The following is a 25,818-nucleotide window of genomic DNA, read 5'->3' on the forward strand; positions in this document are numbered from 1 at the left end:
AAGGGGTGGAAGTGTCGGGATCACCGAGTGACGATAGGAGATTGGTCAGCACGATTTCTCTGCAAGAACACGATAAGTGGAAAGCATACATCAATGGTGCAGCAAACCAAAAAGGCTCCGGAGTGGGGCTCGTTCTAATTTCTCCCGAAAGTATAATCTTGGAAAAGTCGTTGAGACTGGGATTCACAGCAACGAATAACGAAGCCGAGTACGAGGCACTGCTGGAGGGGATGTCCATGATCCGGAGGTTGGGTGGGAAATGCGCGAGCATATTCTCGAATTCGAGACTCATAGTGGGGCAAGTAAGCGGGGAATTGGAGGCGAAAGATGAAAGAATGCAGCGGTACCTTGCCCGAGCTAAACGCCTACAAGCCCATTTCGACGACTTCCGTTTAACGCATATACCCAGAAGCGGGAATACCCACGCCGATTCTCTGGCAACACTGGCTACATCCTCGGCTCAGCCCCTGCCGCGGGTTATTTTGGTCGAGGACCTCTGCCGCCCCACGGAAGAGGAGGCTGACGGTATTCGGGTACACATCGTCGGTGAGGGGCCAAGCTGGATGGACCCTCTTGTCTGATTCTTGAAGTACGATTCCTTACCGGACGACAAAGTGGAAGCTGACAAAATTAGGAGGAAAGCTTCTCGATTCTGGTTGTCCGAGGACTCCAAGCTTTACCGACATTCATTCTCAGGGCCATACTTGCTGTGTGTACACCCAGGGGCTACTGAACTCATTCTGGAGGAGTTGCACGAGGGGATTTGCGGAAGCCATACGGGGGGCCGGTCCCTCTCCCACAGGGCTATGACGCAGGGTTACTGGTGGCCGAGCATGCACAAGGAGGCTCTGGAATATGTGAAGAAGTGTGACCAATGCCAAAGGTTCGCCCCGAATATACATCAGCCGGGTGGGGTACTTAATCCATTGTCCAGCCCTTGGCCATTCGCACAATGGGGCCTCGACATATTAGGTCCGTTCCCCAAGGCTGCCGGGAACAAGAAGTTTCTTCTCGTCGGCACTGATTACTTCACGAAATGGGTCGAGGCTGAAGCGCTGGCAAACATTAGGGATGTTGATGTCATGAAGTTTATCTGGAAAAACATCGTCACACGGTTCGGTACCCCACACACCCTCATCTCGGACAATGGCCTGCAATTTGATAGCAAGGCCTTTAGGGAATATTGTAGTGAACTGGGGATTGTCAACAGATACTCTACGCCAGCCTATCCGCAGGGTAACGGACAAGCAGAGGCAATCAACAAGACCATAGTGAATGGGCTGAAGAGGAGGTTGGACGACGCGAAAGGGAGGTGGGTTGAAGAGCTCGCCCATGTCTTGTGGACGTATCGCACCACGCCCCGCCGATCCACGGGGGAAACCCCCTTTTCGTTGACTTATGGGGCCGAGGCCGTCATCCCATTAGAGATAAACTTTCCCTCCCAGAGGACTGCTACATTCGACCCCATTGCTAACAACGGGCTTCTAGAAAAAAGCCTGGACCTCCTGGAAGAGAGAAGAGATTGCGCGATGGTGCATCTAGCTCAGTATCAACAAAAGCTCAAGCAGGGTTATGACGCCAAGGTGAAATCGAGACCCTTGACGCCTGGGGACCTAGTGCTGAGGAAAGTCCTGGGCAACGCGAGGAACCCTGCATGGGGAAAGCTCGGACCAAACTGGGAAGGTCCATACCGTATCACCCAGGTGGCTGGCATTGGAGCATACTTTTTGGAAGACTTGGACGAACGTGTAGTACCACGTCCATGGAATGTAAATAACCTGAAAAGGTACTTTTATTAATGAAAAATACTTTACTTGATGTCGTTTTACTGTACAATTATCTCAATAAGTGTTAAACAGAACCCAAGTCCTGCATGGCTCCTCGGACCACAGACTTGGGGGAAATTAACCACCCAATTATCTCAGTGGGTGTTAAACATAACCCAAGTCCTGCATGGCTCCTCGGACCACAGACTTGGGGGAAATTAACCACACAATTATCTCAGTACGTGTTAAACAGAACCCAAGTCCTGCATGGCTCCTCGGACCACAGACTTGGGGGAAATTAACCACCCAATTATCTCAGTAGGTGTTAAACAGAACCCAAGTCCTGCATGGCTCCTCGGACCACAAACTTGGGGGAAATTAACCACCCAATTATCTCAGTAGGTGTTAAACAGAACCCAAGTCCTACATGGCTCCTCGGACCACAGACTTGGGGGAAATTAACCACGCAACGATTCTTAGTAAGTGTTAAACAGAACCCAAGTCCTACATGGCTCCTCGGACCACAGACTTGGGGGAAATTAACCACGCAACGATTCTCAGTAAGTGTTAAACAGAACCCAAGTCCTGCATGGCTCCTCGGTCCACAGACTTAGGGGAAATTAACCACGCAACGATTCTCAATAAGTGTTAAACAGAACCCAAGTCCTGCATGGCTCCTCGAACCACAGACTTGGGGGAAATTAACCACACAATTATCTCAATAAGTGTTAAACAGAACCCAAGTCCTGCATGGCTCCTCGGACCACAGACTTGGGGGAAATTAACCACCCAATTATCTCAGTAGGTGTTAAACAGAACCCAAATCCTGCATGGCTCCTCGGACTACAGACTTGGGGGAAATTAACCACGCAACGATTCTCAGTAAGTGTTAAACAGAACCCAAGTCCTGCATGGCTCCTCGGACCACAGACTTGGGGGAAATTAACCACGCAACGATTCTCAATAAGTGTTAAACAGAACCCAAGTCCTGCATGGCTCCTCGGACCACAGACTTGGGGGAAATTAACCACACAATTATCTCAGTAAGTGTTAAACAGAACCCAAGTCCTGCATGACTCCTCGGACCACAGATTTGGGGGAAATTAACCACCCAATTATCTCAGTAGGTGTTAAACAGAACCCAAGTCCTGCATGGCTCCTCAGACCACAGACTTGGGGGAAATTAACCACGCAACGATTCTCAGTAAGTGTTAAACAGAACCCAAGTCCTGCATGGCTCCTCGGACCACAGACTTGGGGGAAATTATCCACGCAACGACTCTCAGTAAGTGTTAAACAGAACCCAAGTCCTGCATGGCTCCTCGGACCACAGACTTAGGGGAAATTATCCACGCAACGACTCTCAGTAAGTTTTAACCATTTGTGATTCTTAAAAGCGTTAAAAGGAGCCCAAGTCCTGCGCGGATTCTTACAAAGTGTCGCCATTCTAACGTATTCATTTATTATTGCTTGACTTTCAGCAATAAAAAGGCAAAAACCATTATCCATTCATGATGAAAACAGAATAGAATAAAGCAGCGATATATGTAATGAAATAACTTTTGTCATATAATGTTCAAAGTAACTCAGTTCAGAAATATTAGCGAGGATTAAACAAAACGAAGTACAAAAATCAAAACAGACGAATTCCTATTCCACATCCCTAAGGGCCCTTAGTCGGGGCAGGCTGATCATCCGCTGCTGGGTTCTCCGGGGCGATCTCCTGGGCCTGGGCAAGGATCTCGCTGATGCGAAGACTGTCCTCAGGTGACTGGCCCTGCGTAGCTTGCTCCGTGCCCCCAGTCTCGGGAATGGAGGAATCCGCTGGAAAAGGCTCAGTGGAGGCGACCTCGCCAGGAATCTCACGAATTTCCGCAGGGAAAAAGATGTTCTCAGCTTTCCTGAGATCAGAATCTACGGGGAAGGCTGCCCGATCCATGGCTAATCCCCAGGTCGAGGTGATGTATTCCCTGTAGACGGTGGCAACTTCCTCGGCGAGTCTCTCCTCAGTATCGTGAACTCCACGTTCGTACGAAGCCGCCACAGCCTTCTCGGCAACCTCCCTGGACAAGCGAGTTTCTTCCTTGGTCCTTGCAAGCTCAGCCTTAAGCTCAGAAACCGCCTGTTGCTCCGCTGACAGTCTTTCCTCAGAGTGACGGAGCTGCTTGCGCAACTCGTCGGCTTGCTTTTCAGCATTCTTCAGGCCAGCCTCTGCACTCGCATTGGCCTTCTTCACCTCTTTTAGCTCATTGTCCTGACGATCAAGATCTCGTTTGAGATCGCCAGCGGCCCTCTCAGCCGCAGCACGGGACTGAGCCTCCCTATGAATATCCTCACGGGCCTTCTTGGCCCACTCCTCCGCAACATAAATTTGTTGGGTGACCTGCGCTCGGACAGAAATGAAGACGATACTAAGATAAGACAATAAGAAGGTTCTCAACACAAAGACAAGATAGGAGATTCCACTTACCACAGCCATGTCCCTCTTCAGTGACATGAAAAGTTCTGGCTGACGAATCTTCCTAAGGCCTTCCATATCACGGGGTAAGAGAAGAGGCTGCTACAGCGCCTCGGCCATGAACGAAGCCTGCTCTCGCTGGGACTCCCATAGGGTCGCATCCCAGAGGATTGGAGCGCCATCTAGCTCGATCCGAGGAGACCATGTTCGTGATCCCCTCAGAGTGGCCGCCTCATCTCGGCTCTCAGTGGACCTGGTCCTTTTCTCTCGGGGCTCTTTCGTTTTCTTGCCCTTCTTTTTAGGCCCGGCTTTCTCACGGGCAACCTCTCCCTCCTCCGTCTCTTCTACAGGCCTTTTTCGCCTTAGGTTGGGCATAGGCTTCAGCGCCGCACCCGACGAGGGAAGGGGAGGAGGAGCGGGGGCTTTGGGGACGGTCTGTCCCTTCGAGACTTCCATGGAGGTCCGCCCTTTGGACCTGTTGGACAGAAGACCCCTGAGGCCAGTCCTCGGCTGGAGGTCCATTCCTTCTTCTTCTTCTGTGTCCTCGCTGATATCAGATTGTGCGATGACCAAACCAATACCAGGAGTCGCTGAGGCACGGTCTAAATCAGCGTCAGAGTCGAAGATCTCTACTACTCTAACCGAAGCCTCCCCTTCTTCAGTAAATTGGAACTGGTCTATCTGATCCTCTAAGGATGAATGTGAAGAGCCAGCCTCCTCCTCTGGGATAACTACTGGGGGAAAGACACGTTGGGGAGGTAACTGAATAGGAGGCAAGTCTGTATCAGCGAGGAACCCTGGTATGGAAACGTCAATCCTTGCTAATCTCGGACTACCGGCCCTTATAGCTTGTCCGGCTTCTACCTGGGCTCGAGTGAGTGGAGTGTAATCCAAAATCAAAGGAGCCGACCGTAGTTGCCCGTCCTCGCTAACGAAGATCTCGGACCTTAGGAGGTAATTTAGGGCCAGGATATTGACCAGGCTCAGCCGAGGAGATGTTCGTCCCTTGTCTGCAAAGGCCGTTAAAAGATTTATGTTAGTCCGAGGAGACATGCAACCAAACCAACAAGTTTAAAATAAAAAGGGAAAAAGGAGGGGGAGGAGCTTGAAACCAAGGTCCTCCCCACGGAGTCTAGTTCTACGACACCCCACCTGGCGTTCCCGCCCTAGTCGGACAGTGAGGGCCGTCATACCATGGTTCGGAGACGATCAAATGGTCGTCCTTCAAGCCTTTGCTGGACTTCGGAAGGCAGGATATCAACCTCACTTCGTCAGTCCTAGACTTTAGATAGTATGTGTCACCGAGCCTATGGCATTCATAAAGATGAACCACGTCGTGCCATGAGAGGCCGAGGTTCATCTGATCGTTCAGGGTTTCGACACACCCCAGGATCCGGAACAGATTAGCGGTGCATTGATGGGGGGCCAATCTATGACCACGTAGGTAATCCCTAGTTATTCTCCCAATTGGAATAGTCATTCCTCCTTCCACGAAGGCTATCATTGGAATTGCGACTTCTCCTGTTCTCCGTTTGAGCAAAATGTCCTCCAGATGACAGTACTCTAAACCTACCTCCGGTGGGATACGATACTTCGCCCTGAAGCCCGCCATACCGGCCGGAGAATCTACCATTTTCTCAAGCCTACCCATCCCCTCTAATCCTAAAACAACTTGAAGGCAGTATGATTAATGAAGAATAATGGAGAAGAAGCGCGCACTTACGGGTAAGAGGCTCGAAGGAGTCTTCAAGAGAATGGCAGCGAAAGTAAGAACGGACTGAAGGAGAAAGCTCTGAGAAGTTCTGAATATTGGAATGCTCGTCAAAAGTGAGGGACAAACGCCCTCAAAGCCTATTATACTCGGTAGAAGTTGAACAGACGCACTCACGTCTAAGGCACGTGAAACGCTGTCCACCGTAGATCCTGCCTCCAACCGTTGGATTGGGCGAGTGTAAAACCTCGAAAGCTGTGTTACTTTCCCCTGGGTCATTAACTGCCCACAGCATTAATGAGGCACGTGAAGGCGTGCTTCCCCCCTACACGTGTGAAGCAGTGATTCACCACGAGCCGTCTAGTGAGGATCAAAATCCCGCCTTTTCTCCTCAGACCCAGAAAAAAGGCAGGCATTTTGAGGGGCTATTATGGGGGTAAATTCCGTCAGCCGATGTTGGGCCATAGTACATGTACCAAGCCCAACCACAACAAGAAGAAAAGGCATGGGCATAGGATATCCCATCCCAACCATGTTGGGCCGGGCCTATTTAGGGGCGTCCGAGGAGGACTACCTCCTCGGACTCGCCAAGTGGGTGTCCGATTCACACTCCATACATGGCGAAAAGTCACCCAATACGAAAGAATAGTGCGTGACGTTCAGGAAGGGGGGCAACCACAACTGCCGCATTAAATGCCAAGGAACTACTTTTCCAGCCGCATTAATGTGAAAAGGACAGGAACGCAGAATTATCTTGGCCAGTGCAACTCACAGAAAAAAGGGAAGATGACCTATGGGACAAGCACTCAAGTAGAGGGCCAGATGGTTGACAAGTGTAGGGTCGTGATCTTAGGAAGGATGCTATATAAGAGAAGGAAATCCCCATGGAAAGTGGATGGCAAGCAGAAAGAAGAAAAAGATAGAAAAAGAGAAAGGGGATAGAAGCAGAAGAAACAGCCCCAGGGACCGTTATTCCAAAAGTTTGGAGGAATATCCTTACGTCCAACTGGTTGCATGGCTTGGTCATAACTACGTTTCCTCTATCAAAGACCTAGTTCTGTAACCTACTCTCTACAAATTCATTGTTGAGGGACTTTTGGGCCAGAACCACCCGTCTGTTGGGCCTGAGCCCCAAAACCGCCCCCCTACATTATCTACATATGAATTTTGATTAAGCCGTGCATCGCACGGGCATAATGCTAGTTTTAGGAATAAGATAGGCATTAAATATAGGTTTAATCTTACAAAAATTAAGAATTATAAACCTCACAATTTGCCCTCTTTTTTGGGGGTGAGAGTTGAATTTTAATTAATAAATAAATAAAGTACAACTGCACACATCATCAAACAAAATTTTTATTAGTGTATATATATGAATTGGCTTTCGCAGAAACCCAGGTGCATGAAAATATACATGAAAAAACAGTCAGGCAATACAAGTGGCTTTCGTAGTTGTAATTTTTAATTAAGTCAATTAATTATTGCCCCAAGTCACAGTAGTTCAACTTCAAGAGCAGTGTATACGTAATACTTTTTTTTTGAGAATCCGTATACGTAATACATGATAATACATTGTATAGAAAAGGAAGTTAAGGTTCTTGATTTCTCACTCCTTTTAATAATTACGTTTTGTTTTTTTTAAGGAAACAACAAGGAGAAGCTTGAAAGTGTAAACCACAGATTTGATTTACAATTAAGTTAATCTTCCTCCCTAAATGTCACATTATTAGTTTGTCAACAGCGAATGCACAAGAAACAAAGCTAGAGAGAGAGCCTTTTTTTTTAGCCCTCCTAGTTTTTGTTTTTATTATTTGAAGGAAACTAGTGTTGGTTTAAACTGGAAAAGTGATTAAGTGAGAAAATAATATGATGTAGTTTGGATATGATTCATATGAAATTCTTTGGGCTTATACACACAAAGTTGAAAGCAATAACAACAATAACAATATACTAGTAATCTCTTCTCACATTTAAGATACTTTTCTTTTTCTTTTTTTAAGAAAAAAAAAATCAGTATTCTCCCAAAAAAAAAGAAAAAAAGAAAAAAAAAAGGAATGCATAAGAAATTTTATTGATTAAGAATCCTCAAAGAAGTTAAAGAAAGTTAAATTTTAAAATCAATTGAGATTGAAATATATATTTGGTAGTGTAGGAGTGTCCACAAGTTGGATTGAGTCAAATTTTTACTCAACCCAATTAAGAGTGGCGATTTAGACGGATCAGGCTCTTCATTGCAGTTAAAGATTGTGTGGAGATCTCACCAGATTCAATGAAAATTACTACCAGATTTAATGGAGACCTCTCACCATAATCACGTGGAGATCTTACTCGATCTGGTGGAGATTTCAACAAATTGCTCATTGGTCAATCCAAATCAATTTCTAAAATTATAATTTAAAATTTAAATCGCTCAATCCGAATCATTTTCCAAAATTCTACTAGATTCTAAATTTCCATAATATTTCATATCCACTAATTTTTAGATACTCCAGTTATAAGCTCATCCAAAACCAAGGGTTTTCCTCTAATTTTATTTAGATTAAATCTATTTTTTTCCCTTATAAAGATTAAAAATAAGATAGGCATTAAATATAGTAGGCGTCACAATTTGCTCTCATTTTAGGCGTGAGAAAGTAGAGTTGAATTTCTCAAACAAATTTGCTTTTAGAAACAAAGAAAATATATTGCTTATTCCCTCAAAAGATAGGCCTTTTTGATGGCTCTTGTGAGTCTAATCTAACTAAATTTTCTCAAAAAATAAAAAAAAGAAAATATATTTATTAAAGTGTACTTGTTAAGAACTGAATTCTTCCATGACAGGCAAGCAAAGATATACCTATAAAATTTTTTTTATAATAAAAATATAAAAAGTGAAAAGACGAAAATACCCCTGACACCTTGGATCCGTTCCTCAAGATCCGTGGCTCTAAAAAAACGTTAAAACCACCTCTTCGGTTCTTCCTCGTTCCCCACTTCCCACTCACTATAATAACTCCCCTTTTCTCAAAAACTCTCCGCCCCATCCGCCGCCGTCGTCTCCGCCACCGAAAACGATGAACAAGCACCACCGCATCTACAACAACAGCCAAGATTCGTCGATATTGCCGCCGTCGTCGTCCTCCTCCTCCTCCTCGTCTCTCAAGCAAAAGCTCAAGTCGTCCCTGTGTTGCTTCCACAGTCACGGCCAACGTGATGACAATTCCGTGAATTACTCTTCCGACTCGCAGGAGCCGAGGCTGTACCGGAGCACGTCGATGAAGCTGAGGCCGCAGCGGTGCTTGGTGAATCACGATGCTCTCATACCGCCGGAGTTGAAAGACAAGTGCAAGAACTTGATGTCGCGAATCGGAGCAGGAGGTGGAGGAGGAGGAGGAGGAGGGAGGCACCGGAGGCGCCATTCCGCTGATTTCAAATACGATCCTCTCAGCTACGCCCTCAATTTCGACGAGGGCGAAAACGACGACGGTTACGGTTACGGTTACGGCAACTGTAACGGTAATGGAGTGCCGTCTCGCGATTCCGTCGATGTTCCGTTACGGAATTTCGCGTCAAGGTTACCGCCGTCTCCGCCGCACACGGGGATCGCCACCCATAGTTGATGATTATTCAGGTTTCTCTTTTTTGTTCGTTCTTTTTCTTTTAAGAAAAAACAAAAATGGTGGTGTTTGTGGCGGTTATGGCGGTTATTATAAATATATATATATTTCTATTATATATACGTGAATATCTGCTTTCACTTTCTTTGTTTTTTTCTGGCCCTACGTGTAATTTTGCTTCTTCTTTTTTCAAGAAAAGGTTTACAGTGCCTTAAATTCTGGTTCCCATTGAATAATACCAAAGAATTTTTCCAGATATATTTTTTTGAGCTTTTATTTTTGTATTGGATAAACTTTCTAGATTTAAGAACAACACTAAAAGTATTCTTGTTATCTCTATAAATAGTAAAAATAATGAACTAATCAAACTGCATTAGAATTTAGAAAAACAATTCATTGCTTTACGGATTTGGTATTACACAATTTTAAGTTTGAGAAACTTCTTTAAAATTGGAAATAAGATTATGTATCGATCATTTTTCCTATTTGGCTGTCTTGTGTCATATTAGTGTCATATCAACCGTATCATGTTATAAATTTTTTTAAAATTATTTATATTTTCATGTCGTAGCCGTGTCCATGTCTGTGTTCATGCTTCCTAGCTCATTATTCATGGCTTTCATAATCATTTTACATGCAATGCCTGCGTGCTGTGTTTTTATTTATTTATTTATTTTTAATGTTGTTCATGTTTAAAACTTAAAATAGAGGATGTATGATAAGAAGTATGTGAGAATATTAGCCACCAAATTCCATAGCCACTGCTACTTTTTGATGGACAATGCTCTTTTAGTTGCTTCAATCTAGTAAAGGTCTCTTATGCAAGCCTATAAACGCTAATAATAAAAGTTTACAAGCTAGCATTGTTAGATATATATAGTTGACCCAGTTGGCCATGGTAGAAGGACGGTGGGTGAGCGTTATGAACTTATTATTTTGTAAAGGAATTAATTATCTTGACTTGTGTGTCAACATTTATAGCGGGCCCATGTAAGTCCCGTGAGGGTTTGATAAAAAAAAGCATCTTTATAATATTTGACCTAATAAAAAAGCTTAGTAGATGTTCAAGAAGTAAAGAAAAAGTAAACAATTCTATTCTTAAAGATATCATGACCCACAATGTTCAAATTTATTGTAAACCTATATATTATTACTTGTTAATCAATCAAAATTTTAGGGTTAATTTAGGCTTCTTTAGTATATAAATCATACTTGCGTTCATAGTAAATAACAAGTTCAATGGTCAAGATGTAATCGTCAAGAACTTTTTATTGAAGATGTAAACAGTTTAGACTACATTAAAACTTTACTTCCACTTGTTGTAAGGAATAAAAAGGAAGAGAAAGAGATTTTTGAAAGAAACTATGTAATGTGTGTATAAACAGTGCATTTTCTGTATATAAAAAATACACATATATGTCTAAGTTGTTGACCTAAGTTGGACAATATTAAGGGTTGAATTTGGCACACTAACTGATACTAAAATAGATATCCTACAAATATATATACTAACACCATTCTTTATTTGTCTCTTTCAAATATTTGCATCACTTGACAAGTTTAACACGAACAAATATCCATAGCTAGATATCGTGGCAGCACATTTTGGCGATCGCGATTGATATTTGATAGGCATTGAATTGAAAGCTTCTTGTGAAGAGTGATGATATTGGCACGGGACAAAGACAGCCAGTGAGTGAAATACTAAATAATAAAAGTCCACTCACTCCAATAGGCACGAATCACATGACCATTTTAAAAATAAAAAGCAAAAAAAAAATCTCAGAACTCACAATACGGATGGTTTGGATAGAGTAATGTTGGTGCACAATTCACTCACGTGACGAGTTGTGACTTGTGAGTGATAGAGGGATGATGGTGAGCCCAGGTAGACCTACCTTTATTACTCACAACTCACTACCTGGACGAGTTATGGCACAAATTGTGCCACTTTATGTGACACTAGCATTAAGAATTCTTACTAGCTTACTGCACCAATATTTTAACAATGATAAGAAAGGAGAGAATGAAAATGAACAATGGAATTTGCTTTTCAAAAGGAAAATTCCTTATCTAGCATATTCCACTTTTTATCTAAATATAAATCTCTTTTATATTCTCAAAAAAAAAAAATTAAAAAAAAATAAATCTCTCTCAGTGGCTTGACTTTCAACTATAATAATGTGACTGCGTGTTAATTTATAAGACTATTTATATGTATTATTTCAACAAGTTACACGACTCACTAAAATAATTATATGATAAAAAAAAAAAAAAAAACCACATAAAACACCTCTTCAATCACTAATTCACCATTAATAAATTGTAAGTAAGATAACTTCAAATTGAGCCCAACTTCTTCTTAAAAATGATAGTTCTTTTATTCTCATTCATCCTAAAGTGTATAATGAAGTTGCACTTGGCAGTGGCAGCAAATAGTAGTAGCGCAATGCTCTAAGCCTCTAACCCCTACAGCATATGATTTTTTTTTATTGTTTAGTTTAGCATATTTTCCTTTGCCTCTTGTTTACGTTCTTTAATCTTTACAGCTTTACTACATTATTTTTGACACATCATATCATATCATATTATATTATATTATATATATAATAAAAGTTGGGCTTAGACGTCGTAGTTACGCCACGTGGCTTCACAAAATTGCATAAATTTTAATAAATTTTTAGATTTTAAGAATAGATATATACAAATTTTTTGGATAAATCTAATAAATCAATAACAATTGTGTCTATCTAAAATGTTATCAATAAACCCTAAAATCAATAGAATATAATTACCTAAGGATAGAATTCAAATAAAAAAAAGAGATAAAAATCATATCATATTATACTACTAGGACTCTAATTCATATCTTAAAAAAATGCAAATTGCAAAAATTTTATTAAATTTTCAGATTTTTAAAGAACTAAAAAGGAATAGTATACTACCAGAATTCTAATTCATGTCTAAAAAAAACTGTAGATTAATATTAGATTAATCAGGACTCTAATTCATTTTTATCTCTAATAAAAAAATCATGACTCTAATTCTTTTTTATCTCTAAAAAAAATACTGGAAAAAAAAAAAATACTGCTGCACGTAAAAAAGTTGGGCTGAGAAACAAACATGCGAAACGAGATACGAGAAAAAGTATTGTTATACATTCATAATGTGATTTAAATATGCTAAACATTTTCTACAGAACAGAAAAAGTATACCATATAGTGCGGAAAAAAAAATTGTTATACCCTTAACAATGTGTACACTTTGTACGTATGTATCATATCCAAAATTTAGTTGTATACTAATTAATATGTGATAATCATTACTCATAACACAATTAGATATGATTGAATTCTTTATTCTACTTGAGTCACTCCATCTTTGAAAGTTGGGCTTAGAAGTCGTGGTTGCGTCAAGTGGCTTCACTAAATTGCAGAATTTTTTATAGATTTTTTAAAAATAAATATATATTTTTTTTATTCTTATCTTTTTTTTTTCGTTGATAAAAAGGAATAGTATACTACCAGGATTCTAATTCATGTCTAAAAAAAACTGCAGATTAATATTAGATTAATCAGGACTCTAATTCATTTTTATCTCTAATAAAAAAATCATGACTCTAATTCTTTTTTATCTCTAAAAAAAAAATACTGCAAAAAAAAAAAAAAAAATACTGCTTCACGTAAAAAAGTTGGGCTGAGAAACAAACATACAAAACAAGATACGAGAAAAAGTATTGTTATACATTCATAATGTGATTTAAATATGCTAAACATTTTCTACAGAATAGAAAAAGTATACCATATAGTGCGGAAAAAAAAAATTGTTATACACTTAACAATGTGTACACTTTGTACGTATGTATCATATCCAAAATTTAGTTGCATACTAATTAATATATGATAATCATTACTCATAACACAATTAGATAGGATTGAATTCTTTATTCTACTTGAGTCACTCCATCTTTGAAAGTTGGGCTTAGAAGTCGTGGTTGCGTCAAGTGGCTTCACTAAATTGCAGAATTTTTTATAGATTTTTTTTAAATAAATATATATATATTTTTTTTTTCTGTTGATAAAAATTTTAATTTGAAATCACTTCTTTGGATAATGTTTGATAGGCACAAAAACTTAATAATTTAATATTGTAAGGACTCAATTCTCGACGGCCCCAAAACAGTATTGGGTTTGTACGTAAAAAGGCCTAAACAATATAATTTGTAGAACGTGGGTTTGAAAAGCTAGGCCTTGGTCACTGAACGGGTCGTGGTGTTCATACAAAATTAAACCATGTTCGCTCGGGGAGTCTTTCTCCTCGAGACGATCTGGTTCTTGGCCTTTTTTCCCCCCCCCCCCCCTTTCTTGGTGCATCAATCTTCACATTATATAGCCCTTCTTGGCTGATCTTGGCCATCCATCTGTTGATCAGGCAGGTGTCTATTCAAGTACCTGTCTCATCAGCTGCCTCCCCTTACTTTTTGTTAGTTGCAATAACCGAAACCACACTGTTCAGGCGTCTTTTCTCATTAATATGGTTAGGACGTTTGTGGACGCATTCAATGCGGAGGGGACATATTTACCTTGAACCACCTCCACACCGTACCCCCACGTGGGTTCCATTCTACTCGCCTCTTCTTCTGGGGGCCTTTTGGAGGCTGCCTTTGATGACATGTCACTCTTCCCTTCGAAGTCTTGGGATGCCGAGGACAGAGTCATCCTCGGCTACGTCTCTAGGCTATTTGGTCTTTCCCTACTCATCCTCGGCAACTACCCTCCTCGGCACGGGCCCTGGACCCTAATGGAAAGTGGGCCGGGTCGTAAGTTCTCTGGCCCCACAAATATCAACTTAACTTCTTCTCATCTATTAAAAAAAAATTATTCTTCTTTTTAACCCCAATTTTTTATTTCTACGTTATCTTTTTTTTTTTTCCTATAATTTCTAAGTTGATAAAAAATTTTAATTTGAAATCACTTCTTTGGATAAAGCTTGATAGACACAAAAACTTAATAATTTAATATCAACTTAACTTCTTCTCATCCATTAAAAAAAAAAAAAAATCATCTTTTTTTCCCTAATTTTTGATTTCTACGGTTTGTCTTCTTCTTTTTTTAAAAAATAAAATAAAAATTATTCTTCTTTTTTTCCCATTTTTTGATTTCTACGATTTCTCAATTTGTTATTCTTCTTTTTTCTTTTTTTATAAATATTTAGATAAACACAATTGAAAAAGAAAAATATAATTAAATAATTAAATATCATCTTCCTAATGGGATTTTATATAATAAAGTTTAACTGGAACTCTACTTCTCTTACAAGTACATGTGAATATAGCACTATTTAAAGTAGATCAGTTATTGGATTTTGATAACATGATACGCAAATCAATTCCATTGCTACAAGGGAATGATAGCAATTTCACACTTTCATTCTATATACACGACATGCTCAGTCTATCCCTCTCTTCAGTTTTTTCCTTATTTACAAGGTAAATTTCTATCTTCCTCACTCTAAAAGCTACGATAATGTTTGTTTATAATTTAATTTGTTGTGCTCGAATATGGTTTTTGGGATTTTCTTAACTTTTGTTACGGGTACATATTGATTTTTTTTTTCAGACTTCCAAGATTTAGATTTTAACTTCACACCTTCACAAAATTAAACTGACATTAGATTTTTTGTTCATATCAACTTCTTTTACGTGGAGTGGACATATATATATATATATATATATATAATAACTCATAGAACCAGACAAATTTTTTTTCTCTATTCATCTCTTCTTCTATATGTATTTGTTTACTCTAATTTATTCATCTCTATTCATAATAGCTATCTTCTTTTTATTTTTTATTCATTGTGTTTCTATTTTTCTATTGACGTAGTTCAATTATTGTTTAAATTCTATTATTTTTATAAAGTATTTTAGATAATGCAATTCATTTTAATTATTGATATATATTTTTTTTAATTTGGTGTTTTTAATTGATTGTGCAGATTATTTCCTCACTAAGGGCAATATCAAAATGGCTAGACATGAATGTCAATATCAAAATGGCTAGACACGGGTGATTCATATGTAAACTGTTACATTTATATTGCAATATGATATATATATTTTTCTCTTTATGTACCTTTATTTATCTATTTTTGAAATTATTTTGAGTGTAGTACCCTAGAAGGTATAGACACTTATTTTTATTTTATTTTTTTGTAATTTATGGAATATTTAGTTCAGTCATATATACAAGAAATTTTATCACCAAATCTATTTGGGATGGAACTCATCTACAATATGAAATTAGGAGATTTATGTGAGAAGAGCTATCTTTTTTATTTTATTTTATTGTGTTTCAATTATTACTTAAATTCTATGATTTTTTATTGAAAAAATTTAGATAATGCAATTCATCTTAATTATTGATATTATTTTTTGATTTGGTGTTCTTAATTGATTATGCTAATTATTTCCTCACTTATGACAAAAATTTACATTTACATCGCAATCTAGATACTTTATTTTTGTAATTTATGGAATTTGTTTTTGGTTATATATACTAGAAATTTATTTATGGTTAGCACTTCTACTACTCCACGTGTTAGCAAGTATAATAGAAAGATTTTTAAGTGCCATATATATATATAAAAACAAATTAAAATTTTACTACAAAGAGCTTCTAAAAATTTAAAACTTGCCATAATTTTTAAAAATTACTATTTTTTTGTTATTAAATTATATTATAGTATAAAAAATATATATTTTAATTTATATACAATTTTTTTATTAAGTCGTGCAGATATAATACTAATATATTTTATAAATTTGTGGCAAAATAAATGAAGATAACCCACAGCCCGCTGACTTTCTCGTTTGGTGGAGCTAACCATGTCCAGTTAGACTGCCAGAAAGGCCCAGAAACTAACTCAAGCCCCATTTTTGACAACCCATCCTAGACCTCTTTCGATGATGGGCCAGATCTTTCTATCTACGGCCCATATGACAAATATATTCTATCTTAGACTCCATATTATTATTGAGTGTCTCGCCCACATATTTCCCCTTTATGAAAAATTTTCTTTACTAGTAACTTGAAGTTCAATTCAGCCTATGTCAAGTATAACAAATTTGCAATTCAGCCAATTAAAAAAAAAAAAAAAGTTGAATTGCAAGATTTTAAGGTCTAACAAAAAAATCAATTGGTGTCTTAACTTGATATAAAGACCAAGCATCATATAATAGACACTGAAAACTATAGGTTTGAAATATTATCCTATTTATCAAACAAAAAAAAAAAATCCAATTCCCATCTCTTCCTTTGTCGTACAAAATTTATTCCATGAGAGATGCAAAGCAAAATTCATAAAGTGCCAAGGGCCTTGTTGTAAAAGTATATGTTGATTTTTCCGCCTTATAATAAGCATATTTATTATAACCGTACTGAACTCATATTAATGAATTATAAAAAATTTCAACTTGGTTTGAAATAAAAAACCTGATTTTTACAAAATATAGAACCCACTATTTTATTCTAACCATCCTATTTTTGTGGGTTCCAGTTAACTCAATTGATAAGTCTCTTATGATTAAATAAGATATTTGAGGTTCGATTTTCAACTACACAAAAAACCGATTGATGTCTTAGTCTGATAATAAATAGCTATCATTAGGAATGGACGACATAAGTCGAAACTCTAAAAAAAAAAAAAACCATCCTATTTTTCAATGTTAAGTTACTTTTATCAAATAACCATCCATTCTTTCAATTTTACGCTTTTAGTCTTTTACTTTTAAGCTCGAAATAAGTATGTAGTTAAAGATTTTGGTGTCCTATTTTAATCATTTTTATATATAAAAAAGCATTAAATTCTATCTATGTATAATTTTATAAACAATAACATTATATTGATTTTAATATTTAGTATACTCACATAGTTTATGTTTAAATTGAATACAATCTCATATTATATATATATATATATATATATCATCTTCGTTTTTTATGTATTGTTTAATTATATATATTTTTATAAATAAATGAACTATTATAATTATAATAGTTATTAATAAATGGGAGAGGATTTGAATCCAAGTTCTTTTTTATCTAAAATCTTTGTAATGCCACTGAACTTCAGTTCTTAACTCTTTTTTTATTTTTATTTTTTTTTATTTTTTTTTCCAGTAATGCTAAATCAGAAAAATAAATATATGAAGGAGATGATTAATTATTTATACACACTAAAATGACCTTGAAAATTATGATAGAGAGACCTCTTAATACACAAAATTTCTTCCAGTGCTCTTAATTAAACACAGGTATTCACAATTTCAATGTTGCCAACATGTAATATATGTCATCACGGTCATAACATATATAGAATAAAAATCGATACATACTTGTACTCAGTTGTACTAGAAATCATTGACATTTATCACTGCCCACAACAGTTTGAAATCACAGCCAGCTTGTGTCAAAGAATGTGTAGTTTCCACTTCCACTTCCACATTCAAAATATGGTATTCTTTTTTCCTCAAAAGGTGATAATTATTTGTCATACTTATTTCATAGAAACACGTAAGTGACCCACATTTTTGTGAGAGAGACTATAGAGTGGATGTATAAGATACTTTCTCCTCTAACAGTCCAATTACGACTTAAATAAAAGAAAGGCAATTGGGTTCACATGTCATCAACTTGGGTGGGATAGCTGGGCTCTTATTGACGGGAAAAACTTAAATAGTCTCGGAGCAGTGCTTCGGGCTCTCACAAAGTGGGTGTGCCCCAGACGTGGATCCCACCATGGGGTCCACCCACTTTGTAAAAGCCTAAAACATTGCTTTGAGACTACTTAAATATTACTCCTTATTGACCACCACTTCTACTTTCCCACCTACAAGCTATAACAGTCATACTCATGCACATTCCTTCTATTTCTTAGCCCATGTTAGTTGTTACCGTCACCAGGAGAATTCTCCAAGAATTAGTCAACAAGAAGTGCTAACTGATATTGTAACCTACCAACTCTTTGTTTTTTTTGTTTGAGAAGAATGTAACCTACCAACTCAATTGGTGGATTTCAAAAAATTTTAAGCATTCTAATATAAGAGTCAAAATAATAGAGTGTTCTCGCCCATGTGAGTAGTCATCCTCATCTAAGACAGTCTGGACTATTCATTGACTATCATACCTATATTGACTTTGCATATGGTTTTGAATATTACAATCCCTCAAAATTTTGGTAAGGAATTTAGAAAAAAAAAAATGTAGATATAATATGAAATAATGGATTTAATTGCCAAGAGGTAAGAGCCTTGCAACTCAATTGACACTTTTTGGAGTTTTTAACGAAAATATTCAGGATATAAATCCTTCAGCCCCTAATTATTTTTTGGGTTTAACGCAAAAATATATTTACAAATTGCAATCTAGACTCAAATACAATATTTTTCAGGTATTTTAATTTTTTTTTTAAATCCTAAGAAAACATATAATTATGGAGATTTAGAATTCAGTATCATAGATAAATTTTAAGTGAATAGCATAAAATTTTGACCTTTTAATTTTAAATGATAGCATAATCAATTGGATACTATATATGTCTCAAGAAGAGAAAACCATTAATTTAAATCTCTCTCATTTTTTTTCTCCCTATAATCCTAAACACATTTTTAAAATTAAAAATTACCTTCTTGAAAGAAAGAAAAACATGTGAAAAACTGACATTGCTACCTTTCTTTATTGAGATTCTTTTCAACCATAACTTTCTTTTTTTTGGTTCTCAAATTAGGTTTTTTGATGTCCCTATTTATGTCTCATCAATTCGATTATCTCTTCTCTATATATTAAGAGGATTTAGAAAGTTAGTTATGACTTCAAAAAATATAAAAAATACCCATAATTTAATTAGATAATCCTTATTCTTAAAAAAATAAAAAATAGGGTTAAAATTGTGATTCAACAAAATTAAAAAAAAAAAAAAATTACTAGAGAAACTTTTTTCCTAAAAATTAGCACACTCTCTATTTAAATATATCTTATGCAAGTTTAATACATTTTTTCCTAAAAATTAGCACATACCAAACCAACAGTTTACTCCATTTCAAATCCTAAATTTTCCTTTCTGTGTAACCTTAATACCTTACTAACAATAAAAACATCACCGTATGTGCGGAGCGCATGATGAGGCTAGTAGACATTATTTCATACTTAATTAATAATGTCCAATGCAAATACTTTATTTTTGTTGATAGAATGGAGACAAGGAGAAGAGAGAGAAAGTGATGTGAGAGGAAGAATATGCGAGAATAATATGTATATTTTTGTATAAATAATGTGCTGCACAAATAAAGGAAAGTAAAATACAAATACAAATAAATTGAAGACTGGGCTTGAGCCCGTTGGGCTGTACAGTAATATAGACTAACAATTTTTTTTAGACTTGCAAATGCATTTGATAACATATTTTTCGACTCGGTTCAGTCGGTTGATTTTGTTCAAATTCTTGGTTAATGCGTTTTAAGAATTCCATACCCAGACGCATAAAAAGCATAATTTCGTATCATCAATTCATCACCATCATCATCAATCTCTATCCCATAAAGCCTAGTTGTTACAAACTGAAAAGACATCATAAACGTGTTGGTTTCACATCATTGCTGAATAAAGTATAGAAAACACTACTACATTACCATGCCCCACAAAAATAGAATGACCTACTAGTCAACTAGTATCCGTAATTAACCTTTTAATAAGAGGTAGTTGGAGCATCTTTTCTTCTTGTCTTTGCTTCTCATATATATTAGTGGCCAGTGGGTATTAGATAATTTTGTTTAAGAGAGAGAAAAAGTTTCAATTTATGACGTTCGCTCTTGATGATAAACTAAAATACCAATCGGTTTTTTGGTGTAAGCGGAAATTGAACTCAAAATCTCTTATTCAAATTATCAGGGACTTTACCAGTTAAGTTAACTGGAACTCTCAGGTATTAGCTAGATAATTAAACTTGATGTAAACATGTATTTTTTGTGTTAAATATATTCTATAGGGTATCTAATCTAGAGGTTGTAATGTGCAGTGTTGGTTGTTATGTGACCAGTTATATATATATATCTCGATAATTATGATGGCAAACTTTATTAGATGATTATGTATACTATAAAGGGTCAGTCCTTGGTTCATGGTTATCATATTCTATCATCATATTTGTGGTGGTGGCCATTAATTTCTAGTGGCCCCAAATGAAAATCCCAATTGCAACATTGGTGAAGACCTATAGAAACTTTGAAAGATAATCTAGACGCGTCTTAAAACATAAAATATGATATCTTCTACCGTTTTTACGTTAGGGAAAGGATGGACCCATATCCTTATAAAAAGAACAGAGAAAAACGCGTTCTATTTTTCTCACTAGTTTTACTTTTACCTTTCTATTTGTTCCAACTTCCTAGAGTTTTCTTTTCACAAGCAATACCTTTCTGTCTCCCTTTTGTTTTGTTTTTTTTCTTTCTTATTCTATGGCCAATAGATAATTCTCACCGACATAAGCCAAGCACTCAATAACTCATTCAAAGGGATTGCATGGAAGCTAACATAAAGTGCTCAATTTTGCAATAAAGAAGAGTAAAAAATGTTTTGTTGAATTAGAAACTTTTCTCAACTTTCTTGCTTTCACATGGCTTTGCTTGTTTTTGTTTGTCTTGTGACTTAGGGTCCAATGTATTCAATTCATTGGACTAGTTAAGATGATGATATGTGATTAAAAGTAAATATGTGTTATTATCATAGTGGGTCTAATATAACTGGTTATTAGACCCAAGCTTTTCCCGTTTTATTGTGTTGTATTTAATTCTTTTATTATAACCAAATGATGACAACTGGCTAAAAGTGAATATGTATCACCATTGTGATGAATCTAATGCAACTAGTCATTGGACCGTAGCTTTAACAATCTTATTGTGATGCATTTAAGGCTCTATTTGGGAAGCGCATTTTCCAGCGGAAGCGTTTTTTTATGTGAGTCCGTATACTGTTTATGGGACCTACAATTGCCTTTAATCAGCAACTTTTTCACGACATTATTTGCACATTTAAAAATTATTTTACAACAACATTTTTAGTTTTCAGCAATAAATGACATCTAAATAGAGCCTAATTCTAATATAAGCAATAACCAACCAACTCTACCAGAAGGTAATCGCAACTAACAACCTACACTTATGGGCCTATAGCTAGTGTGCAGCGCTGTACTCCACGACTAAAACTTGCATACCCTTGTACTTTTAGCCCGTTAGCCGCACCATCTCTCTCTCTCTCTCCAACTACCAATATACACTGAATAAATACTATAACCGATATGATTCTGTACTCAACAATTAATAAATAAAGTGAATAAAATTGGGATTCTTTTTTATATAGGTATATAATACCGGAGATCCTGTTGATTAGTATTTAATATATATCCAGGAAAAAATCATGTAGTACCCCGTAAGTTTTGCAGAAAGATTAGGGTATATCGTTATGTGGGGATTTTTTTGGCCACCCTGCTATTACTTTGGATTCATCTTTAATAAATTAAGTAAGAAAGCGACTGCCGCTTGCTAGTTGCTACTAGTACTTATAGTTAATTTTAATTACTCTCAGACATTCTGAAGCACTTTTCCTCTGTGAAAGAGCTTTTTTTTTTTTTTTTTTTTAAGAAGTCCATCTATGGATACACTAAAATTCATACTCAATTTTACAACGTGCTTCCTTTAAATAAGAAAAGAAAAAATTCTCAACAAGCTTGGGTGTTAATCTATGATTGAATTTCAAAATTAAGTGCACCAATCATAAGGTAATACTTAAGTATGTTGTAAATTTGAATGTGTCTGTATAAAATACTCTTAACTTAGTAGAGTTAAAGGGATGCAATAAATGTTATATGCCTTCCTTTTATAGGATTGAGATGATAAAATGTAATTAATTTGATAGCCCGTGAGTAAATATTAATCATTTGATTGCGTGTGTTAATTTTTTTATTTTTGTTTTTTTATCTGAGATAGAATTATACTTTAGTTTAATTTAAGTGTATGTGTGTGAAGCTCCTTACTAGAGATTTGAACTCCGCCCCTTATCTCCTATACTCTACAAACACTTATAATGTTAGAGTAACCATCATGTTAAGGGTGTGTGGTACCCATGGTACCATAGTCTTTTTATTCTTTCTTTATTTTTTCTCTTTTTGATAAAAATTAGGACAAAATTTGATTCCAAGCTAGTTTGGGTTTATTTTTTTCAACACATTAGGTGACAATTTATAAGATTATTCTTGTGTATTATTTAAAGTTTCAAAAAAGTCACATAACTCATTAAAAAGTTATGTGGCAAAAATTATATACGGTAGATTAAAGCAACATAACACCAAATTAGTTTGGAGCCAAACTTTTTTTTCTAAAACTTATAGGGCTTTTATTATCATTCATTCATTTGGGAAACTAGTCCCACAAGTCGACCAGGAGAGTTGTGTCCAACTTTGACACTAGTGGTGGCTAATGTGCGTGGAGCTATCCGAAATATATGTTCCTGTTGTTGGGATTCCCAAATGAAAATCTGACACACCCAACCTATTCCAATGGTGGTAGCAAAGGAAAGGCTCCAAAATTAGACGAAGGAGATTGAAGATCTAAGAATCTAGTGAAATCTTCTCTCTATCGCCCATTTTCGATTTAATCTCCACATGGTCGATTTTACCAAACGCTGGCATTTTTTTTTTTTTTCATTTAAACCTCTACCACTAAACCAGTACTTTCTACAAAAATCCAAACTCATTAATAAGAGTTACAACTATATTTTTATTGATTACTTCAACAAACATAATAAGAAACTTAACTTGTAACTCATGCATATGCATAAGATCATTTAAGAATAATTATAAATTAGATAAATATTAAACATTTATATCTATGTTTATTTTAATGCTAAATATATATTTTTGATTTTTTTCACCAAGTCTTTTAGGAGTATCATTTCGTAGAGTTTGTAAAATTGTTCATTCTTGATTAATTCTTTTTTGTTAAAAAAGAAAAGAATGTAGTTTGTTGACATATTTATATACTTAATTTATACTTCATAGTTTTTGTTATTGTTATAATTTATCTTGTTAATGTTAATTACTGTTAGAGATATTATGTTTATGTAACCCAAGGACCCAATTATATTACTCAACTCATGTATGTCTAACCCTTTTTCGGTGAATGTAGTTCATTAGACTGAACCGTGTAATCTTTGTGTGTTCTCTCTCTTACTTCCATTGTTTCTCAAGTATAAAAATATTTTCCCTTAATTATAACTAGAACATTTTCAAACAAGTTGCATAAAATTAAACTATTGAAATGATACAACCGGTATTTCAGAACATTTTAAATTTGTTATTGAAGGCTAGTTGGTGTCCTAGCATTGGCCAAACTATTCCACTTCTTGCTCATGAGACATTCCAAAAATTCTCTGGACTGATAATGTGGTGGATGACTTTAGAACTTTTGGGTTTACAATACATCCTTCAAGTCTATTGAACCTACCACCTAGGCATCCTTAAATGGACATTTGTTATTGAAGTTAATACTTGATCAAATTATAAGTTTGGATAAGAGACTTTGGATTAGTTTTTGAAGGGGTGGAAGTAATTTTAAATGAGTTCACGATAATGAGGCTAGCACTAGTTTTAAATTAGGACACTTCCAATCATATTAACTAAATTTCAGTCATTGGATAGACCACAAGTACAGGTAATGTGATTTTTGTCATTTTGATTAATTTATTCTCATAAATTGTTAAGTTATAACAATTTGAAAATTGTATCGTGAACATCTAGTAGGCCATTGCTTAACGCTCCCATTAAAAAAAGACCAAAAATTGTGGGTCAATAAGTGGCCTCACTAGTAAAAAAAAAAAAAAAAAAAGGTGAATTGTGCTCTCTTTTATTCACCCAAAATAAAAATTATGACCAATAAAAATCCAACCAAATCAAAATCTTAAGGTCTTTCCGAAAGAAAAGAATAATTTGCTGTGAGTTTATCATCATGGATGATTATTTTCTTCTAACGGCTTGAGACTTCAATTTTTGAAAGTCTGTCTTGTATGCAGTAGATTGTTTGCATTAATTACCCAATCTCTCATTCGACTGCATATCAATCTCTCTCTCTCTCTCTCTCTCTCTCTCTCTCTCTCTCTCTCTCTCTCTCTCTCTCTCTCTCTCTCTCTCTCTCTCTCTCTCTCTCTCTCTCTCTCTCTCTCTCAACCAAAGTCAAAATTGAAAACTAGAATTTCAATACAATCATTGCGCACCCTTGGTGCGGTGGTGATCACTCCACAAGTATAAATGCTTCTGGAGTGTGGGGGGAAAAGGGTCGGGATTTAAGTCTCCAGGAGAGAATTTCATACATATATACACTTAGATTAGACTAGAGTAGAAATTTTATCTTGTATAAAAAAAAAAAGTTTAAAATAAAACTCTTTAAAAGGTAAAATAATTTATTGCTTGGATTGGTTTCTTAGAACCTAACACCTACAAAGATTTTATTGCTCGAATTAGGCACCAAACATATTATGTTGAAAGTAGTTTTATTATTAATTATCAACTCAACCTTGACTAAATATCTCTCTATCTTGGGATTTTAGTGATAGCCTAGTGGTCAATAACATCTTTTTGTGGTGCCTCATGTTTTTGTTTCGAACCCCACATCTCCCTCCCATATAATTGAGAGCATCATATTATGGGGAAGTTTTCTAATTGAGATGAACGTGTGAAAAGGTATTAACAATGATGAACATATTGACAAAGATACACTAAACTTTATAAAAGTATTTTTGGAACAATAAGAGATATAGGAGACGAGTCTCTCTAATTAGGGGTGTTTACAGGTAAGTCAAAGTCACATTTAGGGTAAGAATCGACTTGATTAGGCTTGAGGGAGTTGGAATTGTTGTCGACTATGAAAGCATGAGTTTTTGATTGGTCTAGCAACCATAAAGCGTTGGTTGAATTAGGTGAACCTGCAATTCAATGGTAGTGAGGATAATCCTTGTTGCCAATATGGGATTTATGAGGCCTGGGCTTTGTTATCGGGTATAAGGTGTTAGGATCAGGTGGAAATCTAGCAAAGACATCAAGATCCTTGTCAAAATATGGTGGAGATATCAAGATCTCCATTGAAGGGGAACAACCACATGCGAGTAGTGGTGATGGATGAAGGGGTAGAGTGAGTGTTTGTCCACCATTATCTGTATTCTTTAGACATTTCATTTTATGTTT

The 25,818-nt window shown here is 36.3% G+C and overlaps 1 protein-coding gene across 1 annotated transcript; it reads left to right on the forward strand.

The window, feature by feature from the left end:
* The first annotated feature begins 8,988 nt into the window (after positions 1-8,988).
* Positions 8,989-9,534, forward strand: LOC126704665 (uncharacterized). The gene has a single exon (XM_050403698.1). It carries the CDS (start codon positions 8,989-8,991, stop codon positions 9,532-9,534), a length of 546 nt encoding a protein of 181 aa, XP_050259655.1.
* The last annotated feature ends 16,284 nt before the right edge of the window (positions 9,535-25,818 follow it).

This window comes from Quercus robur, chromosome 2 (assembly GCF_932294415.1).
Source record: "Quercus robur chromosome 2, dhQueRobu3.1, whole genome shotgun sequence".
Taxonomy (NCBI): Eukaryota; Viridiplantae; Streptophyta; class Magnoliopsida; order Fagales; family Fagaceae; genus Quercus; species Quercus robur.